The 20737-nt window shown below is 40.2% G+C and overlaps 1 protein-coding gene across 11 annotated transcripts in view; it reads right to left on the reverse strand.

Moving 5' to 3' along the window:
- R3HDM2 (R3H domain containing 2) overlaps window positions 1-20737 on the reverse strand; it is a 128535-nt gene that overhangs the window by 42078 nt on the left and 65720 nt on the right. For all 11 annotated transcript variants that reach the window (XM_034644062.1, XM_019796203.2, XM_011220764.3 and 8 more), the window contains exon 3: window positions 2310-2509. In XM_034644062.1, coding sequence (XP_034499953.1) covers window positions 2310-2474 — 165 coding nt within the window. In that variant the 5' untranslated portion in view covers window positions 2475-2509. The remainder of the gene's footprint in view (window positions 1-2309; window positions 2510-20737) is intronic.

Genomic DNA, 20737 nt, shown 5'->3' on the forward strand with positions numbered 1-20737 from the left:
CAAGTTTAAAGGCAGAAAGCCCAGGTAGGAGGTCATACCCAGTTGGTATGGGTTGGTTGAAGGACCCCCCTAAGTTCGGTAGGTCAGGGTTAATTTGCCCATTCTAAACTGAATCTCAGAACCTGCCTTTTATAGCACTGTTTCCATGTGAAAGATGTTCTGAGTTCCAACTCCTGATCCTAAGAATATGTCTCACATAGTATAAGTAAGGAAAGTCCCCTTTCTGCACTTTCCAGCTCCAATTCATAACAGGCACTCCCTTGACAGCATCAGTAAGATCCCTGGGGAGACTTCCAGGGTATGAGTGGAGGGGGGGAAAGTAGGAGAAAGAGCAGATTTTTTAGTGTTGTTGAAGGGGCACATGATCTGTTGGGAAATGGTGGAGGGGAGAGGGCTTCTGAAGGGTGGGACAAAACTAAAGACTTTGTAGAAGGAGCAGGAGCTCCAGTAGGTGGCAGCAGCAGCTCCCCCTGCTCTAGCAGCAGCAAAAAGTCAGAGGCAGGTTCCCCTTCCAACCTCCCACACGTCCTATTTGTATATATATATCCAGTGAAGACACTCTTGAACTGAGTATCCATAAGGTGTACAACGCCTATACACATCCTTTCTTTTCTGCTTATCTTCAAGGAGTACACACAACAGGAGTTCAGGACACCACTTCAAATAGTCTCCTGTGGGGCGCCTGGGTGGCACAGCGGTTAAGCGTCTGCCTTCGGCTCAGGGCGTGATCCTGGCGTTATGGGATCAACCCACATCAGGCTCCTCCGCTAGGAGCCTGCTTCTTCCTCTCCCACTCCCCCTGCTTGTGTTCCCCCTCTCTCTGGCTGTCTCTATCTCTGTCAAATAAATAAATAAAATCTTAAAACAAACAAACAAACAAAAAAAAAACAGTCTCCTGAGAATAACTTGGACCCAAAAGTTCATTTAATTATCATCTTCCATATAACATGACAGCACATAATTAAACATTCATCATTTATTTGTCCTGAGGATTTAAAATTCATTATTTGTATCAGTGGAGGCTGGAAGTATAGCTGGAACAGTGGCAGATTGTCTCTACAAACTCTGGAAGGATGGGTGGGGAATGACAACTCACATGCAAAGATAATGGAAAGAAAAGCAGCCAGTACAGAGATCTGGCAAACTGTAAGAGGAAAGACAGTAGAAGAGCAGGCAGCCAGAGAACAAAATATTTCAGAGAGCTGTCTGATTTTAATTTGTTCCTTTATGTTGTTTCTGTTTTAATCTTTTAAGAAGAAAAGGTCTAGGGGCGCCTGGGTGGCACAGCGGTTAAGCGTCTGCCTTCAGCTCAGGGCGTGATCCCAGCGTTACGGGATCGAGCCCCACATCAGGCTCCTCTGCTATGAGCCTGCTTCTTCCTCTCCCACTCCCCCTGCTTGTGTTCCCTCTCTCGCTGGCTGTCTCTATCTCTGTCGAATGAATAAATAAATAAAATCTTTAAAAAAAAAAAAAAAAAAAAAAAAGAAGAAAAGGTCTAGATGAATTGGGTTGTCAAGAGAAATGATGCTTTAACTTTCTAAACCCTCCAAAATGTTGCCACCACTGCTTTTTATACTAACTTACTACCATTAGTCTATCTCCTAAGCATGTAAGAATGACCAGTCTAACCCCTGGGCATCAAGGAAAGGATTTATGTAATTTGGGTCTGGGTAACAGAGGACATTAGCAGTGACCACAGAGAAGAGAAGGACCGGAACAGGTAAACCAGAGGAAGCTCAGAGTATGAGCTGCCTGGGTACCAAATAGGAGCCCTGGAGGAAGCTAGGCTGGCCACCTACTGCCATCATATCTGCACTGTACTATGAGTTTGGATGGAAAACAACATGGCAACCAAAGAGTGAAATTCCTCTCACTCACTTACCAAGTGGCAAGTTCAGAGATTATTTCTGACCCAGAAAATGCTGACTGTTTTAACACAACCAGGATATGAATTTAACACCACGTGTAAAGCCAGGCAGCTGTAGTTTTAAGAATTGATCGTATGAGCCATATTATGACTTGTTAAATATGTGTTTGTATACAGTCCATTTCTTGATAGTTAAAAAAATATCAAATGTAGCAAGAACCAGTGTAATTCAGGTCCAAATGGATTAGGAAATTACTCTGTCTTCTCCAGACTTCACTGGGGGCTCTATGACAAAAAGGGAAGGAGACAGTTCTTGAAAGCTGAAAATTCGGTTTTTAGGGAGAATCAAGTGACTGGCTTCTTACAGATTCCCAATGCCAATTACGATGACATTTCTATTCGGGTATAATGAGTGTGCATGTGATGCTCTTCTAATCCTTACCTGTGTCTCCTGACGCAAACCAGTATCTTCGCTCTCTTTCTCAGTTTCTTCCTTACTTGGAGTCTTAGATATAAACTTGTTTTTGTTTACAGATTCTTCCACCAGTTTTTTTTCTGACTCTTTCATTATTTCCAGGGTCTCTTGAGTAGTGTTACTGTTAGACATCTTCTTCAATATAATACAGTAGCCTCTATGGACTCCTAAAGAAACATCAAATGCATTAAACAGGAGGTATTTATCCATACTTCACATACACACAAGACTTGCATTTCACACACTACTCTGCAGCAGCCACCCCATAACCCAGAGAAGGGTCCTTGGATAAATGCTGACCCAGGATTGACTGACTGATTGACTGATTGATTTTCTTTCTTTTTTTAAGCTTTATTGAGGTAGTAGTGCCTGGCTGGCTCAGTCAGTGGAGTGCGGGACTCCAAAACTCCCCAGGGTTTTGCGTTCAAGCCCCATGTTGGGTGTAGAGATTACTTAAAAATAAAATCTTTTTAAAAAAACAAAAAAATAATAAAAGCTTTATTGAGGTAAAACTGACATACAATAAATTGCATATATTTGAAATGTGCAATTTGATGAATTATGAAACTTGCACACACCTGTAAAACCATAATCACACTCAAGATAGTGAGCACATTCATCACCCTAAAAGTTTCCTCCTGCTCTTCTGTAAGCCCTTCCTCCCCTCTCCACCATCCCCAACCTACCACTGATGCTTTCTGTGACTACAGATTAGTCTGCATTCGCTAGCGTTTTACATCATACATTATCTGGAGTCTTTTACTTGGTAATTATTTTGAGATTCACCAGGATCCAGTTCTAAAGCAATGTCATAGGAGTCCTCTTAGCACTTAGCCCTACCTCGTTTCCTACAGAAATTTGCTCACATTTTCAGCTTGAGCACTAGACTCTCTCCAGAAAGAAGAAAAGTATATTATAAAACTCTGTTCGCGACTCTCCCTTCCCAAGGGAGAACTTCCACAGCTACCACAAACCACAACAATGTACCACCTTCAAGTGTCTCCCCCATCAAAAGGCAGCAAAATCAGGTGACAGTTATAAACTCTTATTAAATTCTTTCCTTTATCTTAAGCAATGAAGAAGTAAGAGAACTTGGTAGTCAACTATCCTTCAGAAAGACTAGGTCTCTCCCCGAAGGAAGAGAGAATCTCCGCTTTGTTAGTCACTATCTGGGTTCAGTCACTCAGCTGCCTCCCAGGGCTTCAGAGCTTCTGCACTGCCAGGGAGGCCAGCTCTTTATCACTTCCTCTGCATACCTGGGAAATCCGGGGTCGAAGTGAACACAGTAATCCAAGCACACACTCAGAAACACAAGTCTGTAGAGGTTTCTCCTTATACAGATTACAGACTGTCCTTCAATCCTGAATATTTTTCTTTCCCTCCTTTTTTTTTTTTTTAAAGATTTATTTTATTTTATTTATTTGACAGAGAGAGACAGCCAGCGAGAGAGGGAACACAAGCAGGGGGAGTGGGAGAGGAAGAAGCAGGCTCACAGCAGAGGAGCCCGATGTGGGGCTCGATCCCACAACGCCGGGACCACGCCCCGAGCCGAAGGCAGACGCCCAACTGCTGTGCCACCCAGGCGCCCCTTTTCTTTCCCTCCTTTAATAAAGGTAAGACTAGAAACCCTCCTAGGCATCGTATTTATTTCATGTGGCCCTAGAAACTGAGCCAAACAAAGAAACAAATAGCAATGATTCAAGAAAACTGTCACACCAGCCATTTTTTCCTCCTTCAAATCAGTTTAAACAGTAAGACCCTGAAGGCTCCTTAAGAAGCACAGGTAATCTCATCCTGGCATAAATTAGATAGTCCGTAAGATTATTGCTTTGTTCACCTTGTGGTGACTTTTGCGCAGCTGCCTAGACACTTAGTTTTGCACAGGGCTAAAGGCCCCTTAAAAGACCATAGAGTCATTCATATAATCATAGTCATACACTTGAATTTAAGATGACAAATATTGGAAGAAACTGACTACACAAGAAAATGGCCAATATTCTATTTTTTAATTAACTGAATCTAGTGCCTAGAGGATTCTATGAAAGAGTTATAACCTATGGAGCTTTATGGATCTTTGGCTGTACATGGAGACTGCACATACACATATATTTATTTTTTCTCCCATAGGTAAATCAAGCACTCATTCTCTTCAGTTTGAAGTGTAATAAAACTCAGCACATGCCTTTTCCATATCTCTTAGCTGGGAAACATCAATAGAGATCCGAATTCTAAGGGTTCTTAAATAAGCCTTCATGAAATCTAGAAGGAACAGTAAACTGTTCCCCTCCCCATCTCCCCACTTCAGAACTCCTTTTTGTAACTTCCTGAGAGGGGCCTCAAGCCTCTCCTAGAAAACTTCTAGCAAGGGATCATTCCACTATTTTTTAAATAGTCTTACTGTTACAGAGTTGCTCCCTATAATAAGCTATGTACTGTTTCAATCTTGATGCTAAATCTGCTGTCGAGTCACACAAAATTAAGTTGACTTCTTTTACCATATAATGCACCTTCAGTATTTTTCTTTTTCAGGCTTAGCCTCAGATTTCTCTGTCAGAAACAATGTGAGGGCTGGTAAATGGGGAAACTGGATGAAGGCGGTCAAAAGGTACCACTTCTAGTTAGAAGACAAATAAGTACTGGGGACACAATGTACAACACGATGACTATAGTTAATGCTGCTGGATGGTATATTTGAAAGCTGCTAAGAGAGTAGATCCTAAAGTTCTCATCACAAGGAAAAAGATTTTTTGTAGCTATATGAGGAGATGAATGTTAACTAAACTTACTGTGGTAATCATTTGCTTTTCAAGATTGATTGATTGATTGATCGATTGATTTTTTGTCAGAGAGAGAGAGAACACAAGCAGGGGAAGCAGCAGGCAGAGGGAGAAGCAGGCTCCCCGCTGAGCAAGGAGTCCAGTGTGGGGCTCAATCCCAGGTCCCTGGGATCATGACCTGAGCTGAAGGCAGATGCTTAACGGACTGAGCCACCCAGGCGTCCCTGTGGTAATCATCTTCAGTACGTATGTATGTCAAGTCATTATGTAGTACACCTTAAACTTACACAGAGCTAGACGTTAATTATATCTCAATTAAAAAAAGGGGAAGGTGACACGGAAAAATATTAAGCAGCTGGGTGTTTCTTTTTCCCAGTCTCAATTACCAAATAGATATATTTCTTCAAATCACAATGACAAATTTGCAGCTCCTCTTTACACGTAAGTCAGAAAAGGCTCAACTGTCTGGATACCTAGACTAACTTCACAATGTCTAAACACTGTTTCTCCGCCAAAGCACTAAAAGAAAAGTCAACCAAAAAACGGTCTTTCATGATAGCCACCTGTGGAGGATGGTCACATATTCCAACTGCAGTTTTAAGGAGCTACATGGTCTCCTTCATTCACTAGGAAACAGAAAAACTTGAGCTTTAGGTTCTTAAAAACCCTCAGAAAACAGACAGTGATTAATGAGGTATCCACTTTAAAGAATTCTGACAGGCATTGCCACTGAGAGACTACCGGCCTCTTAAAGAGCAAAAATAAAGTAATTCTTACTCCAAGGAAAATGCAACAGCAGAGGAAAAGCACACTACCCAAATCTGCCCTTTCTTCTATGCATACCAATCTAGCCCAGATATTCTTTTGTCTTTGCCTTAGTCCAAGGACACATGATCAGGGAAAGTGACCCTATTCCCGAGTCCTACAAGGTGGATCCTAATAAGCTAGATCAATCACGGTAATTCTGTTTCCTTTTTGTGACTGGTTTAGGAAGGGACAAGCGACTCAGTCATCACTAGTGAAATATGAAAGGACTTTGCCAGGTGAGTGGCTTCAAAAAAAGGGTATTCATTCTATTTAAAAAAAAAAAAAAGCTACTAGAAAAAAAATGGTTGCTATCTTTTGCTGAAGGTAGTCTTGTGTACAGGTGATGCCTGGACTGCAATATTCTATCAACTCAAGGAGGATGGTGGAGCAGAGAGAATTAGACTGGATCCTTGATGCTGTGAGGCAAACTGAAAGAGTCAAACTGGATCCTCCTAGCTCTGTACTTCTTGATATCTAAGGTCATAAATCCTATTATCATTTAAGCTATTTTGAGTCAAGTTTACTATTCCTTCTAGCCAAAGCATCCTGAGATAATCAGAAAGGGTATGTGTGGGGCGCCTGGGTGGCTCAGTCGTTAAGCGTCTGCCTTCGGCTCAGGGCATGATCCCAGAGTCCTGGGATCGAGCCCCACATCAGACTCCTCCACTGGGAGCCTGCTTCTTCCTCTTGCACTCCCCCTGCTTGTGTTCTCTCTCTCGCTGGCTGTCTCTCTCTCTGTCAAATAAATAAAAATCTTAAAAAAAAAAAGAAAAAGAAAAAGAAAGAAAGAAAGGGTATGTGAAGAGAGGGAGTGCTGGACCAGACAGACAAGCCTAGCTTTGTAAATAGAAATAACTGACAGAGAGAGAGAAAGATGATGATGATGATGATACCAGCTAAAATTTTTAGAGTGCTTACACCAGGCACTATCCTAAAGTGTTTTATGTATTTCATTTAATCTTACATTAATTGTATTAGATATATATTTTATCATCATCTCTATTCTATAGATAAGTATGCTGAGGTACAGAGCAGTTAAGTAATTTAAGGTCATACAACTGGTACATGGCAGAGCAGGACTCAAAGCCAGGAAATATGGCTCTAGCACTTGCTTTATTAACTCTCATGCAATACTGGAACTAATTAAGGGGACAGATGTTCAAAGGCTAGGCAGAAAATGGAAAGTCTACCAAAGATACAAAGGAATCATGGAATTTCATAATTGGAAGGGGACTCAGAAACTTTCTCATTTAGCTTCATCCTTCTATATCCATAGTCCTCCTCAATCAGGTTCCTGAATCATCAGTAACTCTGAAAAATGGTTGTCCTGACCCTGTTTGTATACATCTCGTGAAGGGAAGTCTTCTCCTCCAAATATAAACCTGTTTTCAGGGGAAGTTATAAAGAAGCAAAACTTACCTTCCTGCTACTTCCTGCCACTGGCCCCAGTTTAGTTCTCTGCGCAAGTCGCAAAGAACATGCTAATCTCGCTTCCATGTCAGCCCCTTACAGGAGACAACTTTATCTTCTTTCTCTAAACACTCCCAGCTTCTCAAGTCAGGTCTTCAAATCACATGGTTTTATTTCCTCACCAATTTGCTTCTAGGATAAAAGAAACTATCCTCAAGGTAACAAAAGCTAGTTATGAGAGGTCAGAGTGTTACTATCCAGAGTCAAGATCCATTGGAAGATACACTGAGCTCAAAATCCTATTTCTTGAGCTGAGGCTCTCTTTTGTTCTACAAAATAACCTTTAACTATGGCCATTTCCAGTCCTGCAATCCTATGTAAAGTCTCTCCTTTCTCTTGGGGCAAAAAATTCCTGGAAACAAATTTTTCAATGCAAAAAGTGAAGGTTCCAGCTGAGGGACAAGACAAAGACAATTTACTAAGTTCAAAAAACAAAGTCTTAAGGAGCAAGAATAAAGTTAGTAGAAAAGGGTTAAAAGCAGAGAAATAATTTCCACTTTTCATGGTTTATTTGTTATAGACAGGAAATGAAGGGCTTGGGGCAGTCAGAAGAAGAAAGGAACTATTTCGTATGTAACTCAACTAGAACAAAGCAAAGACATTACTGTCCCAGGAGAGCCAAGATATGTGCTTCCCTACAACCTATTTCTGCATGTTGTACATTTCATCCAGGCAAACAGCACAACTTTAAGGCAGAATGTCTCCCGAGGACACTCAGTGGCTCAAAGCTGCACAGAGGGGACTCCCAGAAGTGGGGGGCAAGGAGAGGGAATAAGGAAATAGGATGATACAGGGGAGGACGATTGGGAGCCAAGATTTGGCAATTTTTTCAGGGAGAATACTGCATATTCCTTATAAATTTTTTGACCGCCAAGGTAAGTACCTTCCAGAGCACAGTGAAATTATATATCCTTCCATCAACTCATAAACAACTTTCTAGGCATGAGGCCAAAAAGAATATATTATATAGGGGACACTCAGAGACAGAAGGGCATTTTCTTTTTTAATCCATGGCCAAGTAGAAAGAATGTAAGCAAGAAGACAATAGCTAGAGGCCAAAAATTCTGACCTACTCTATGGCAAAATTCCTGTAAACTTACCAGTCCTCTGCCAATTTGTATAGCAAGAGAAAATTACTCCCAATTGAAAAAATACGATATTCTTTAAACTGTTTAAAATCTAGGGGCTCAGGAGAATAGATAAGCAAATTGCTGTATGTTCACAGAATACTGTGTCACAATAAAAAAGAATGAACTTTTGGTGTTTGCTTTCTTCTGAGGACACATGATCAGAGAAAGTGACCCTATCCTGAGCCCTAGGAGGTGGACCTTAATTAGGTACACCAATTATGGTAATTGTTTCCTTTTTGTGACTTGTTTGGGAAGGACAAGTGATTTAATCAGAGAGACTAAGGGACTTTGCTGGGTATATACTGAAATACACAAAAGCATGGATGGATCTCAAAACCGTTATGGTTAGTAAAAGAAAGCAGAACTCCCTTTAAAAAAATCCATTTATATGAAGTTAATGGACAGGCAAAACTAAACTACAATGATTTAAATCAGAAAGTGCTTGCTTAGGATTTGAGGCTAAAATATGGGTATAAGGGATACTTCGAGTGATGGAAATATTCTATCTTGTTTGGGGTTGTGGTTACTTGGGTGTATGTAACTGTCAAAACTTATTAACTGAATGCTTAAGATCTATGCATTTTATTGTATGTTATTTAAACACATACACATACAAACATACACAAACCCACACACACAAATGCTCCTAGGAGTCAAGACAATGGGGACAAAACATCCTCATAGTTAAAATGACAGGTGAAAACAAAACAAAGCAAGTCTGCGCTCATGCACGGCAAGTCTATTCCTACATTATTTGACTGGAGTTGGGAGAAAAGGAAAAAGCACTAATGTTTACCGAGCACAATTATGAACCTGGTGCTTTATGCACTTCAACTCACATCCACCAAGAGTAGTTAATCACCTCGCCCAAGGTCATACCACTACTAAATAATAGAACCAGACAAGATCTGGTGTTGTCTGATTCCAAAGTCTACATTTTTTTCTTTGATTTATTGTTCCTACACATTACTTTATTTAATCCAAACAAAACTCTTTGTCAGGGCATTTTTCAGATGAAGAAACTAAAAGCTCAGGGACGCCTGGGTGGCTCAGTCGGTTAAGTGTCTGCGGCTCAGGTCACAATCCCAGGCTCCTTGGTCAGCGGGGGAGCCTGCTTCTCCCTCTGCCTGCCGCTCCCCCTGCTTGTGCTCTCTCTCGTGCTCTCTCTGACAAATAAATAAAGTCAAGAAAGAAGGAAAGAAGGAAAGAAGGAAAGAAGGAAGGAAGGAAGGAAAGAAAGAAAGAAAGAAACAAACAAACAAACAAACAAACAAACTAAAGCTCAGAAGAATTAAATAACTTTCCCAAGTTAATACAAGAGAAGCAAGGTCAGGATTCCAACCTAGCTGTGTCTAATCTCAAAGCCAAAGTTGTAGGTGTCACAAGGTGGACAGTCAAGAGTGTTCTGGAGCATGAAGTCTGGGATGAGGGGTGCCTAGATACAAGGCCTCTCTTCAGAGAGTGTTGGTGGGGGACAAACTTGGGGGTTCAAAAATTAGGTTTCTAAATTCTCCCATCTTTCTCCTCAATCTGGGTCACCCCTCATGACTTTAAATTTTTTACAGTTTACACAGAGTATCATATTTGATCTTCTCAAGGTATAAAATATTATCTCCATTTCTGAATGAAATACTAAGTGAAATGTTCAGGGCCATACAGTATGTATAAGGAGGTAGAATTCAAACCCAGGTCTTCTTCATTGCAAAATCCCATTTTCTTCCCAATACAGTAACAACAGTATGATAACTGCATGCCTGAAGAGGTAAATGGCTCAACAGTCCTGGGCAGGCATGATAGAAGACCCTACTGAGTTATAAATAAGAGATACAGGCCCAATACTCCCTTTTCTTCAAGGAGAGAAAACAGAATATGGGGGACTAGAGAGTAAAGTACTTATGAATATGTAAGGCTACAGTTATGTGACAGTCACTAAGTCCTTTAAGGACTTCAAAAGTCAACTGTCTTGGGTTTCACTAGTACTAGGCCAATAAAAATAACAATAACAATTGTACCAATTTTCAAAATCAGGGAAGTGTTAAGAAAATCATTCTGCTCTATAAATGCAAAAGGATTCACTAGTGTGTAAGGAAGGCTACAGGAGTTGGCTGATGTCCAGAGCAACTCCTTAGGCAAAGTAAAGGGAGAAACAAAATTAAAATGTTCTGGACATGCACCCTCTTTCTTTGTTCAATATCTGTTATGGCTGTACTTGCCCTGAAATGAGAACTACAGGTGCTTTTGATCAATGGACTGAAATGTTGGCTTCATTATAGTTTCTATCAGCTTCTCTACATTCTTGGCCAAAAATGCCCCTTTCACTTCTGCGAGCAAAACAGAACAAATCAAATTTTCTCCTCTTTCAAGCAAAGAGCAGCAGTGGGTGGGTGCCTTTCCTTCTGTTGCTTCCATTTTCTTTCGTTTTATCATAGTAATGCCACTATGTAGAAAATATCACAGAATCTTAGGGATGGAAAGGACCTTGAAAGTTCACACTGTCTTCTCCCACGCCCTGGCAAAAGTGCTCCCCACCGAATCCAGAGAAGACATTCTGGCAAAGAAAATAAAAAATCACAACTTACCTACTGTTCATGGCATTTCAGGATGCCTTCTATTACTAACTTAAATGCTATGTGGGTAAGTCTATTTTGCCCTACTGTGATGACCTTAGAGGTCAATGCCACCGCTAGTTAGGTAGAGAAGACATCTAAGCCAACAATGTAGTATTAAAAGAATATTTCAAAATATAAAGTGAAATGTGAGATTGCCAGGGAAATGAAAAAAGAATCTAATTTCATATGAAGGAACTGAAAACCTTTAAGAATCATTATTCCTTAAGCCTCTGCTGCAAAAGAGAGTCTGCTATTTATTCCACAATATCCAATTACCTCCTCCTTAACAGAACCACTGGTTTTAGGTTGGGCACATGGCTGCCTTGAAAAGAGCTACACATATCCCAACCTCCATTGTAGCTAATATGAGCACATGACGAAGTTCTAGTCCATGAGACATGAGAAGTAGTGTTATGAACTGAACTGTGTCCCCTCCAAATTGGTATGTTGAATCCCTAACCTCCTGTATCTCAGAATGTGACTGTATTTGGAGATAGGGTCTTTAAGGAGGTGATTAAGTTAAAATGAGTGGGGCTCTAATCTAATCTGACTGATATCCTTATAAGAAGAGGAAATTTAGACACATGAACAAACATGACAGATACATGGGCAGAGGAAAAACTGTGCGATGACACAGTGAGAGGGGAGCCATTTGCAAGCCCAGGAGAAAGGCTTCTGGAGAAACCAAATCTGCCAACACCTTGATCTTGGACTTCTAGCCTCCAGAACTGAGAAAATAAATTTCTGTTGTTTAAGCCAACCAGTCTGTGGTATTTTGTTATGGTAGCCCTAGGAAATTAACACAAGTAGTAAATACAACCTCTATGAAGAACCCTTAAAGGAAGTGGGTAGCCCTTCTTTACTTACCCTAATTCTTACTGGTTTAAATGTGGAAGCAGCCATCTGGGACTGTGAGATGATACTAGGATTGAAAACCATATATCATGAGGCAACAGACGAAAGAAACCTGGGTCCTTGACTGCAGCAGTCTCAGACTGGACTGACTTCCTCTACATTTCCTGAATGTGAGAAAAACAGACTTCACTCTTATCTAAGATACTATTTAGGTGCGTGAGTGTGCATGTGTGCACACACACAAAGTAATTCTGATAAAAATAATAATAATCCTTCAATTCCTACAAGCAAGAATCAAGCAGCAATACTCTGGAGCTTACACGTAGTTGGGAGAGAAGAAGTAAAATAAGGGAAAGCTGGCATTTTTGAAAAAGATTTTATTTTTAACATGGGGCTTGAACTCACAACCCCAAGACAAGAGTCGCATGCTCTACCAACTGAGCCAGCCAGAGACCCCGAAAGTTGGCATTTTATGGAGAATGTAAGAGCATCACCCTTGTGCTCTAATACTATCTCTGCTGTAAGGAAAAGGCTGAACATAATAACAGGGTGAGTTAGGGGCCCCACCCATCAAAATAAACATTCAATCTCCAGAGTGTAGAAGGCAGCAAGCATGTTGCAGTGGATAAATTTATGAGCTTTGTAGTTTGACGTGAATTTGGCTAGGAGAGTCTGGTTTCCACAGCTCAGTAATCATGCAACTGAGCCTCAGCCTTCTCATTTGTAAGATCAGGCATGATACATACCTCATAGAGCCACTGAAAAACCACGTGAGATAACAAATGCAATGTGCCTGCACACAGTAGATGGTCAGCAGATGTTATTCCACAGCAAGAAGGGAGAGAATGGTAACTGAGAGACCCCTTTCCCTTGCTGTTCACTGGTACTGTTTTTCTCTTATGAATGAACGTATTTCCACTCAGAATTGGCATCCCGTATACACCCTTTTCCCAATCAGTACAGAAGCCATGTTATCCTGCATCGGTGAGATTCCTATCTATTTTAATGATAAGTAGACAGAAAAAGACTACAAGAAAGAGAAAAGAATTTTATTTCCCCCTTCCTGTTGGCTTCTGATTTTTCTTGGTACTTTGGTATTTTAAGAACTGGGGTTTTTTTGGTTTTTTTTTTAAAGTCAATTCTGGTAAATGCTTCTTTGAAAAGAAAGAACTCCAACGTTTGATACAGCTGTAAGCGTAGGCCCAAAGCAAGAGATCAATCACTGAAGAGCGGCTAGTTCTTTAGACTCTGTTACCCATGATGGCTGGTCAGATGTGTAAAGAATACCCAATGTTTGATGGCTCAGACCCTAAGGAGCCCTCACTTCTAGAATGCTTTTCATTGATCACTCTGTTGTGTGCACAGAGCTAGACACTTAACAAGGAGGCATTATCGTTCCTTTTTTATAAGTGATCATAAAGCAAATCTTGTTCACTCTAATTTCAAAGTACATCCAAAACCTGATGATTTCCCACACTTCTCCTGCTACCACCCTGGCCCAAGCCACCATCTTTCTTGGTGGAATGATTGTAATAACCTACTAACTGGTCTCCTGCTTCCGATCGTGCTCCCTACAGTATTTTCTAAACACAGCAGCCAGAGTGATTGTGAAAAAACATCTTCAGATCATGTTACACATTTGCTCAAAATCATTCAATGGCTTTCCATCTCACTCTGAGCCAAAGCTGAAGTTCTTAAAATGACCTACAGAACTTAAATAATCTGATACCAGTTTGCTCTCTGACCCCATCTCTTACTATCGCCTCCCTATCCCCTTCCCACCGACTCTCACTTTTGCAGTCCAGTCATACTGGCTCCTCCCTATGCCCTAAGACCATTTTAGAGTGATTACTTTTGCTGTTCCTTCCTTCTGCCTGGAATGACTGTTTTCCAGATAACAGCATGGCTTGCTTACTCAGTCTTTTCAGGTCTTTACTGAAATGCCATCTCAGTAAGCCTTCCTCTGGTCACAGTAACTAAAATTACAAAACCCCAAATACTTCCTATCCTACTCCCCTAAGGTTTCCCCCACAGAAGTTATTTAATCAGATACCAAACAGACTTTTTGCTCCTCTTTGCTTAACAGAAAAATCTGAAGTTTGTTTTCTTCCTCTGAGACAGAAAGTGACGGTATAATGAAAAGTTCACACCTCACTCACAGAGATGCAAATACATCAAAAGAGGAGAACAAATTCACGGACTTCTTGAAGTCTCTTTCAGTCCTTCAAATCTGTAAATAGTCAAGCATGGGAACACTGGAGAGAGGAGAACAAGACCCACCATAATTTCTATCTCTGATGTAAAATGTAAGAAGAGAAACACAATACTCTTGACTTCTTTCATTTACGAAATCTAGAAGGGGAATTTTCTTGGTATGAATGACTCAATCTCTAAAGCAATAGGTACATGAGAAAATACATGCCATGATCTGCTATGACAAGGAACTAACATTGAGCTGAGTGAAATCTCCCAGACCTACATCAATAAATATGAACAGGCTAGGAAAGTGAAAATGGAAAACACAGAAGCAACCCCCAGCTAATTTTCTAACTCCAAGCAAGTGGTGTGCCAGTATAATACTGATAGGGTTCTACCGTATTACCATATCAGAGCAGAAGAGAAACAAGGAAAAGCAAGTAAGACACAAGTTGCCAATTTCCGACTCAGCTTTAAAGCCACCAAAATAAGCAAGGCACCTCCAGATATAAAAACAAATCTCCTCTGGTCTAGAAGGCCAGAGTTTGACTTAGACTTGGCATAAGGTCAACTGACTGCAGCAGCAGCCTGATTCACAAATAGGTGATAGCTGTTTCCCACTGTATCTTCTTCCAATCAAGTCATATTAAGAAGATAATGTATCATTACACCGTTTATATTAAACTGCAAATTTTGAAAAAGAAGAGAAAAACACCTTATACCATTCTTGAAACATTTTATTTCATAACTCTAAATACAGTTATGGTATTAATGTCATATATCACTGAGTAAATGAATTCTGCAAGGTTAAATGATGATATGTTTATGTTCTATCTGCTCATTGGCCCCCAGGTCAGCCAATCTGATCCAGGACTCCATGGCAACAGGCTCTATCACTAAGAGCTACCAGACAAGATTCCCTCTGCCTTTTCTTTCTTTCTTTTTTTAAATAAAGCATTTTTCACAGAAACTGCTACAAATACTGTCAAAAACATAGTCTCTACAGACAAATAAGAAATCCTGCCATTCTGATATACTAAAAATGAATAGTGGGGAGAAAGAGTGAATAGCAATGACAATGAATCTATGCAAATAACAAGGGATCCCCAAAACTCCAGAGATTTTCCCCTGTTTAATTTCAGTACAGAAATTCAGGAATCCTTGAACTGTGAAAAACCAACACCAAGATAAATTGAGGATTAGTATTAGGGAGTGCTGCCCACCTAAAGTTACCGTATTGAAGCTTCCCATGCCACAATATACAGGGAGAGCTAAAAGCTTTAACTTCAGACAGCTAACCTTTTCCCTTTTTTTTTTTTTGAACTGTTAAAATAAGCCTCAAAACTCACAGATCTCAGGTTCTTATTCTCCATATTTCACTAATCACAGCTCATTACAGTCCTTCGAATTCTGTCTGTCTTCTCTTCATTCCTCTCCCCTACATCCTCCACTACGCTCAGTGAAAAAAATTGCCATGTCCAAATGAGGAAATAATATATTTGCTCTTCACATACCATATGCCCCTATTCCTTCTCCCTCAGCTGTAGACCTCCTTGAAGCAAAGAGGAAACAAGATAATTACAAACTAGATAAGGAGACTAGACTGAAACAACCCAGCATTCTCCCTAGTGGTACTCATTGACATTCTAAAATCCACCTGACATATTACAAGGTACTCTGCTTTCCTGGCATGCTTTTCACCAATAACTGATATAATATCTCCGGATGCAACAAGCAACTTTGGTCCCCACCTTGTGGTATATGGTGGTAAGTGAATGCTAAGAAGTAGACAGAATCTAAATGGTCAGGGTCAAAATTAGCTTGGAAACTGTACATTTTCATCTGGCTCATTTTTGTTTTAATTGTGCTAAACACACATAATATAAAAATTACCATTTTATTCATTTTTAAGAATACAGCTCAGTTGCATTAAGTACATTCATATTATCCTGCATTATAGAAGAGAACATGGTTTCAGACACAAAAGCCATGGTAAGAGACTACAATCATTCTTTCTATGACTATTTACTACACATGTATTTATCGTACAAGTCACTTGCTATTAAGAAGTATAGCTTATGAAAAACACTCAGGTGTTAAGAAGATCTGACACTAATGCTCACTAAAAATAGCTACCCACATGTCTATTTCCAGTATGTTTTTCACATGCTGAATACAGTTTCTTACATGCACATCTCAGGTCCCAAGTAAGTCCAAAGTAGATGGAAGTCTACATCTCTTTTGTCAGCATTGAGTTCCAGGGGACCCATAAGAGTAGGCTAACATGAGAAGCAATAGACAGAGTTCCAGAAATTCCTAGAACAGAGAAAATGTTTCCTGTTACACTGTTTCAAATTTCCCAAGAATTAAGGAGATATTAAGGAGAATGAAGGTTATTCAGGAGACAACCCAGAAAAGAGGTAAAATGTAACTTAGAGTGGGAATCATAAATAATACTAAAGCTAAAAAAAAAAAAAAGTCACTGCAAAAAAAAAAAAATCACTACTAGGCCTCTCTCTACATCAGTTTCCTTTATACCTTCATAACAGAAAACCCAAACATTTTGCTCTGGTCCTATAATCTCCCCCCCAACCCCTTTTTTAAGATCCTGGGCCAGTACATATATAAACGCAGCATATTTACTGACCTCAGAAGCACAAGAAGTTGCATGAATAGGCTATTTTCTCAGTGTGACCACCCTGGGCTCAGAGGAGGCCATCTTCCTCAAGTACAAATAGCAACAGCAGCTCTCATTTATTGTGCACCTACTGTGTTCCAAACACCACGCTCAGGAATTTATAGAAGTTATCACAACTATCTTCACTTTAACACATTCTGAAAATTTACTTTCAGATACTGACAGTAAGGATTCAAATTATTTTCATCCTTGTTTTTTTGTTTTTGTTTTTTAAAGATTTTATTTATCTGTCAGAGAGAGAGCACAAGGAGGGGGAGCAGCAGGCAGAGGGAAAAGCAGACTCCCTGCTGAGCAGGGAGCCTGATGTGGGGCTCAATTCCAGGACCCTGAGATCATGACCTGGGCTGAAGGCAGATGTTTAATTGAATGAGCCACCCAGGCAACCTCTTCATCCTTGTTTTAAGACCTGAAAAGTTTAAGACCAAAAAAGACCCTTGGTAGGCTTCTTTATATTTACAGAAAACACACACAAGAAAAGAAAAATGAACCATAATCTATAACTAAGAGATAACTGCTATTAATAACACAGTGTTTCCAGATAAATTTTTCTAAATTTTGTTGCCATATTTGTATGGAATTTGTATCCACATTGCATATATTTCCATATCTAATAATTTTCATGTAGTATACATTATACAGAACATCTTTATACCATGATTTTTTCTACTACTAAAACTGTGACAAAAAAAACTGTGACCATTTTCTCCATTATTACTTTTACCAGTCATTTTAATAGCTATCTAATATTCTACTACATACATGTACCATAATTTTTTTTAAGATTTTATTTTTAAGTAATCTCTACACCCAAAGTGGGGCTCAAACTCACAACCCCGAGATCAAGAGTGGCATGCTCTACTGACTGAGCCAACCAGGTACCCCATATGTACCATAATTTTTAACCATTTCCCTATTATTGTATAGTTAGGAAGCTGTTAATTTTTATAATAAAATAACACTGTGATGAATATCTTTGTACCTAAATCTTTATTCATATTTCTCATCAACTTCCTAGAATAAATACATTCAAGAGTTTTGGAGATAAGGTTGTTTCGTTTTGTTTTTTTTAAAGATTTTATTTATTTATTTGACACAGAGAGAGAGACAGCCAGCGAGAGAGGGAACACAAGCAGGGGGAGTGGGAGAGGAAGAAGCAGGCTCCCAGGGGAAGAGCCTGACATGGGGCTCAAACCCAGAATTCCGGAATCAAGCCCTGAGCCAAAGGCAGATGCTTAACAACTGAGCCACCCAGGAGCCCCTGGAGATAAAAGTTTTTTCCCTTAGTTCACTCCAGTTAATAGAAGCAAGGAAAGCCACACTACCTAATTATGGCATTTTTCAACTGTTCCCTCAGGAACATATAATGTCCACTTAGCACATCCCACAACAGTGCCTGGACTTCAAGTTAGACATTCACCCAGGCAGTGCTTTTTACTCTTCTTCAACTCATGCCCCGTTTTAATAATATTAACTCTCCTTTCCTATATATCACTAGAAAAGATATATATACCCTATACTCCTTTAGACTCACTGGTCTAAGAAAATTAATAGGGAGGAAAGGGGGCAACTGGGAAGCTCAGTTGGTTAAGGGTCTGACTTGTTTTGGCTCAGGTCACAGGGTTGTGAGATGGAGCTCTGTGTCAGGCTCTGTGCTGGGTGTGGAGCCTGCTTAAGATTCTCTCTCTCTCCCTCCGCCCCTCCCCCCCCAAAAGAAGGGGGGAAGGATAAAAAGTCACACAGGGAAATAGCCTCTTTGACATTAATGTTACATGCCATCTACTAGCTCTTGTCAGTACACCCTGATTAGAGAGCAGTCCAAAAGATGAAGCCTCAGGGGCGCCTGGGTGGCTCAGTCGTTAGCGTCTACCTTCGGCCCAGGGCACGATCCTGGCGTTCTGGAATCGAGCCCCACATCAGGCTCCTCCGCTATAAGCCTGTTTCTTCCTCTCCCACTCCCCCTGCTTGTGTTCCCTCTCTCGCTGGCTCGCTCTCTCTGTCAAATAAATAAATAAAATCTTAAAAAAAAAAAAAAAGAGTCACATGCTCTACTTACTGAACCAGCCAGGCGCCCCAGATCCTAGAGTTAAGCATGTGAATTTAAGGAGTCTTTCTACATAGTGCTTCATATAAATCCCACACTCTCACAAATATACAAAGAAAGAATACCACCTCATCAACTCACAGAGAGAAAAGCAGAGGATACAAAGTTTCAGAGGTAGACAATAAAGGCAAGTGTCTTAAGATTTTAAAGTACATCAGAACTAACTGTACAAAGTAAAACACAAAACAAAAAATTAAAAAAACAACCAACCTTCATCTACAAAAGTCAAAAGATAAATGACGGCCAAGGAAAGATAAAGAGAGCTATTAATCTGACTTATGGTGTTCCCCAATTTGGTCTCAAGTAATAAGCATCAAATTAGAGAAGATACTTATTTTAAAAAAAAGATTTTATTTATTTATTTGAGGGAGAGAACGCATGCACAAGCAGGGGGAGTGCGAGAGGGAGAAGCAGGCTCCCACTAAGCAGGGAGCCCAACGTGGGGCTCGAACCCAGCACCCTGGGATCATGAGCTGAGCCGAAGGCAGACACTTAATTAAACTGAGCCACCCAGGTGCCCACAGAAGGATGATCTAAAAGGATCCAGTGTGTCAATTTTAACCTTAAATATTTAGATTATGCTTATATTCTTTTAAAAAACTCAATATCCTACATGGCTTTAAAATCACTTCTGGCTTCCTCAAAAATTACCGGTGATCTGAAGATATAAATGGTACATCCCTGTTTAATTTCTTTAATTTCTTTTTTTTTTTTTTTAAGATTGTATTTATTTATTCGACACAGAGAGCACAAGCAGGGAGCAGCCAAGGGAGAGGGAGAAGCAGCTCTCCGCTGAGCAGGGAGCCCAATGCGGGACTCAATCCCAGGACCCTGGGATCATGACCTGAGCCAAAGGCAGATGCTTAACCGAGTGAGCCACCCAGGCAAACCATTCCTGTTTAATTTCTAAACATTAATAATAATGGCTAATGCTAAGTAAGCCTTTAAGATAACCAGGAACTATCTTAAAGGCTTTACATGCATTAACTCTTTTAATCCTCAAAACAACCCTAGGAGGTGGACACTATTATCGTCTTCATTTCATGTATTTTACATGTGAAGAAATGGAGAGGTTAAGTAATTGGCCCCAACGTCAGAGAACCAGCAATTGGTGTAGCTGGGATTTGAGCTCAGGCAGCCTAAATTCAGATTCCATGCATTTAGCCACTATACATGGGAAAAAAAAAAAAAAAAGCTCCTAACAGGCTATAGACAATGGGAGTAGGTAGGCTAGGAGAGAACACCAAAGAGAAGTACGTATAAAGTTTTAGGCACGGGGCACATGGGTGGCTCGGTCAGTTAAGCGTCTGCCTTCGGCTCAGGTCATGATCCCAGGACCTTGGGATCAAGCCCTGGGTCCTTCTCCCTGCTCAGCCGGGAGCCTGCTTCTCCCTCTGCCCCTCCCCCAACTCATGCTCTCTCTCTCTCTCTCTCTCTCTCAAATAAATAAATAAATCCTTAAAAAAAAAAGAAAAAGGTTTTAGGCACAGAAATAGTCTCTATCAATTTTGCCAGAAAGTTCTTTCAACATATATCACATTTTAAATTATCCCAAATAGGGTGATGGTAAACACCTTTTGCAAAAGCAGTTCTCGACCTTTTCCTCCCCCTTAAAAAAAAATAAAAAAGTGAAATGAAGGATAAAAAGAAACTGAAATCTTACTTCTCCAACACCTTTCAACAGCTTTTCTTGCCTTGATCTTTTCCAAAACCTTGATAGTTAGAAAACAAAGATGAAAAAAGAAGGCACTT

Source organism: Ailuropoda melanoleuca, chromosome 15 (genome assembly GCF_002007445.2).
Source record: "Ailuropoda melanoleuca isolate Jingjing chromosome 15, ASM200744v2, whole genome shotgun sequence".
NCBI classification, from domain to species: domain Eukaryota; kingdom Metazoa; phylum Chordata; class Mammalia; order Carnivora; family Ursidae; genus Ailuropoda; species Ailuropoda melanoleuca.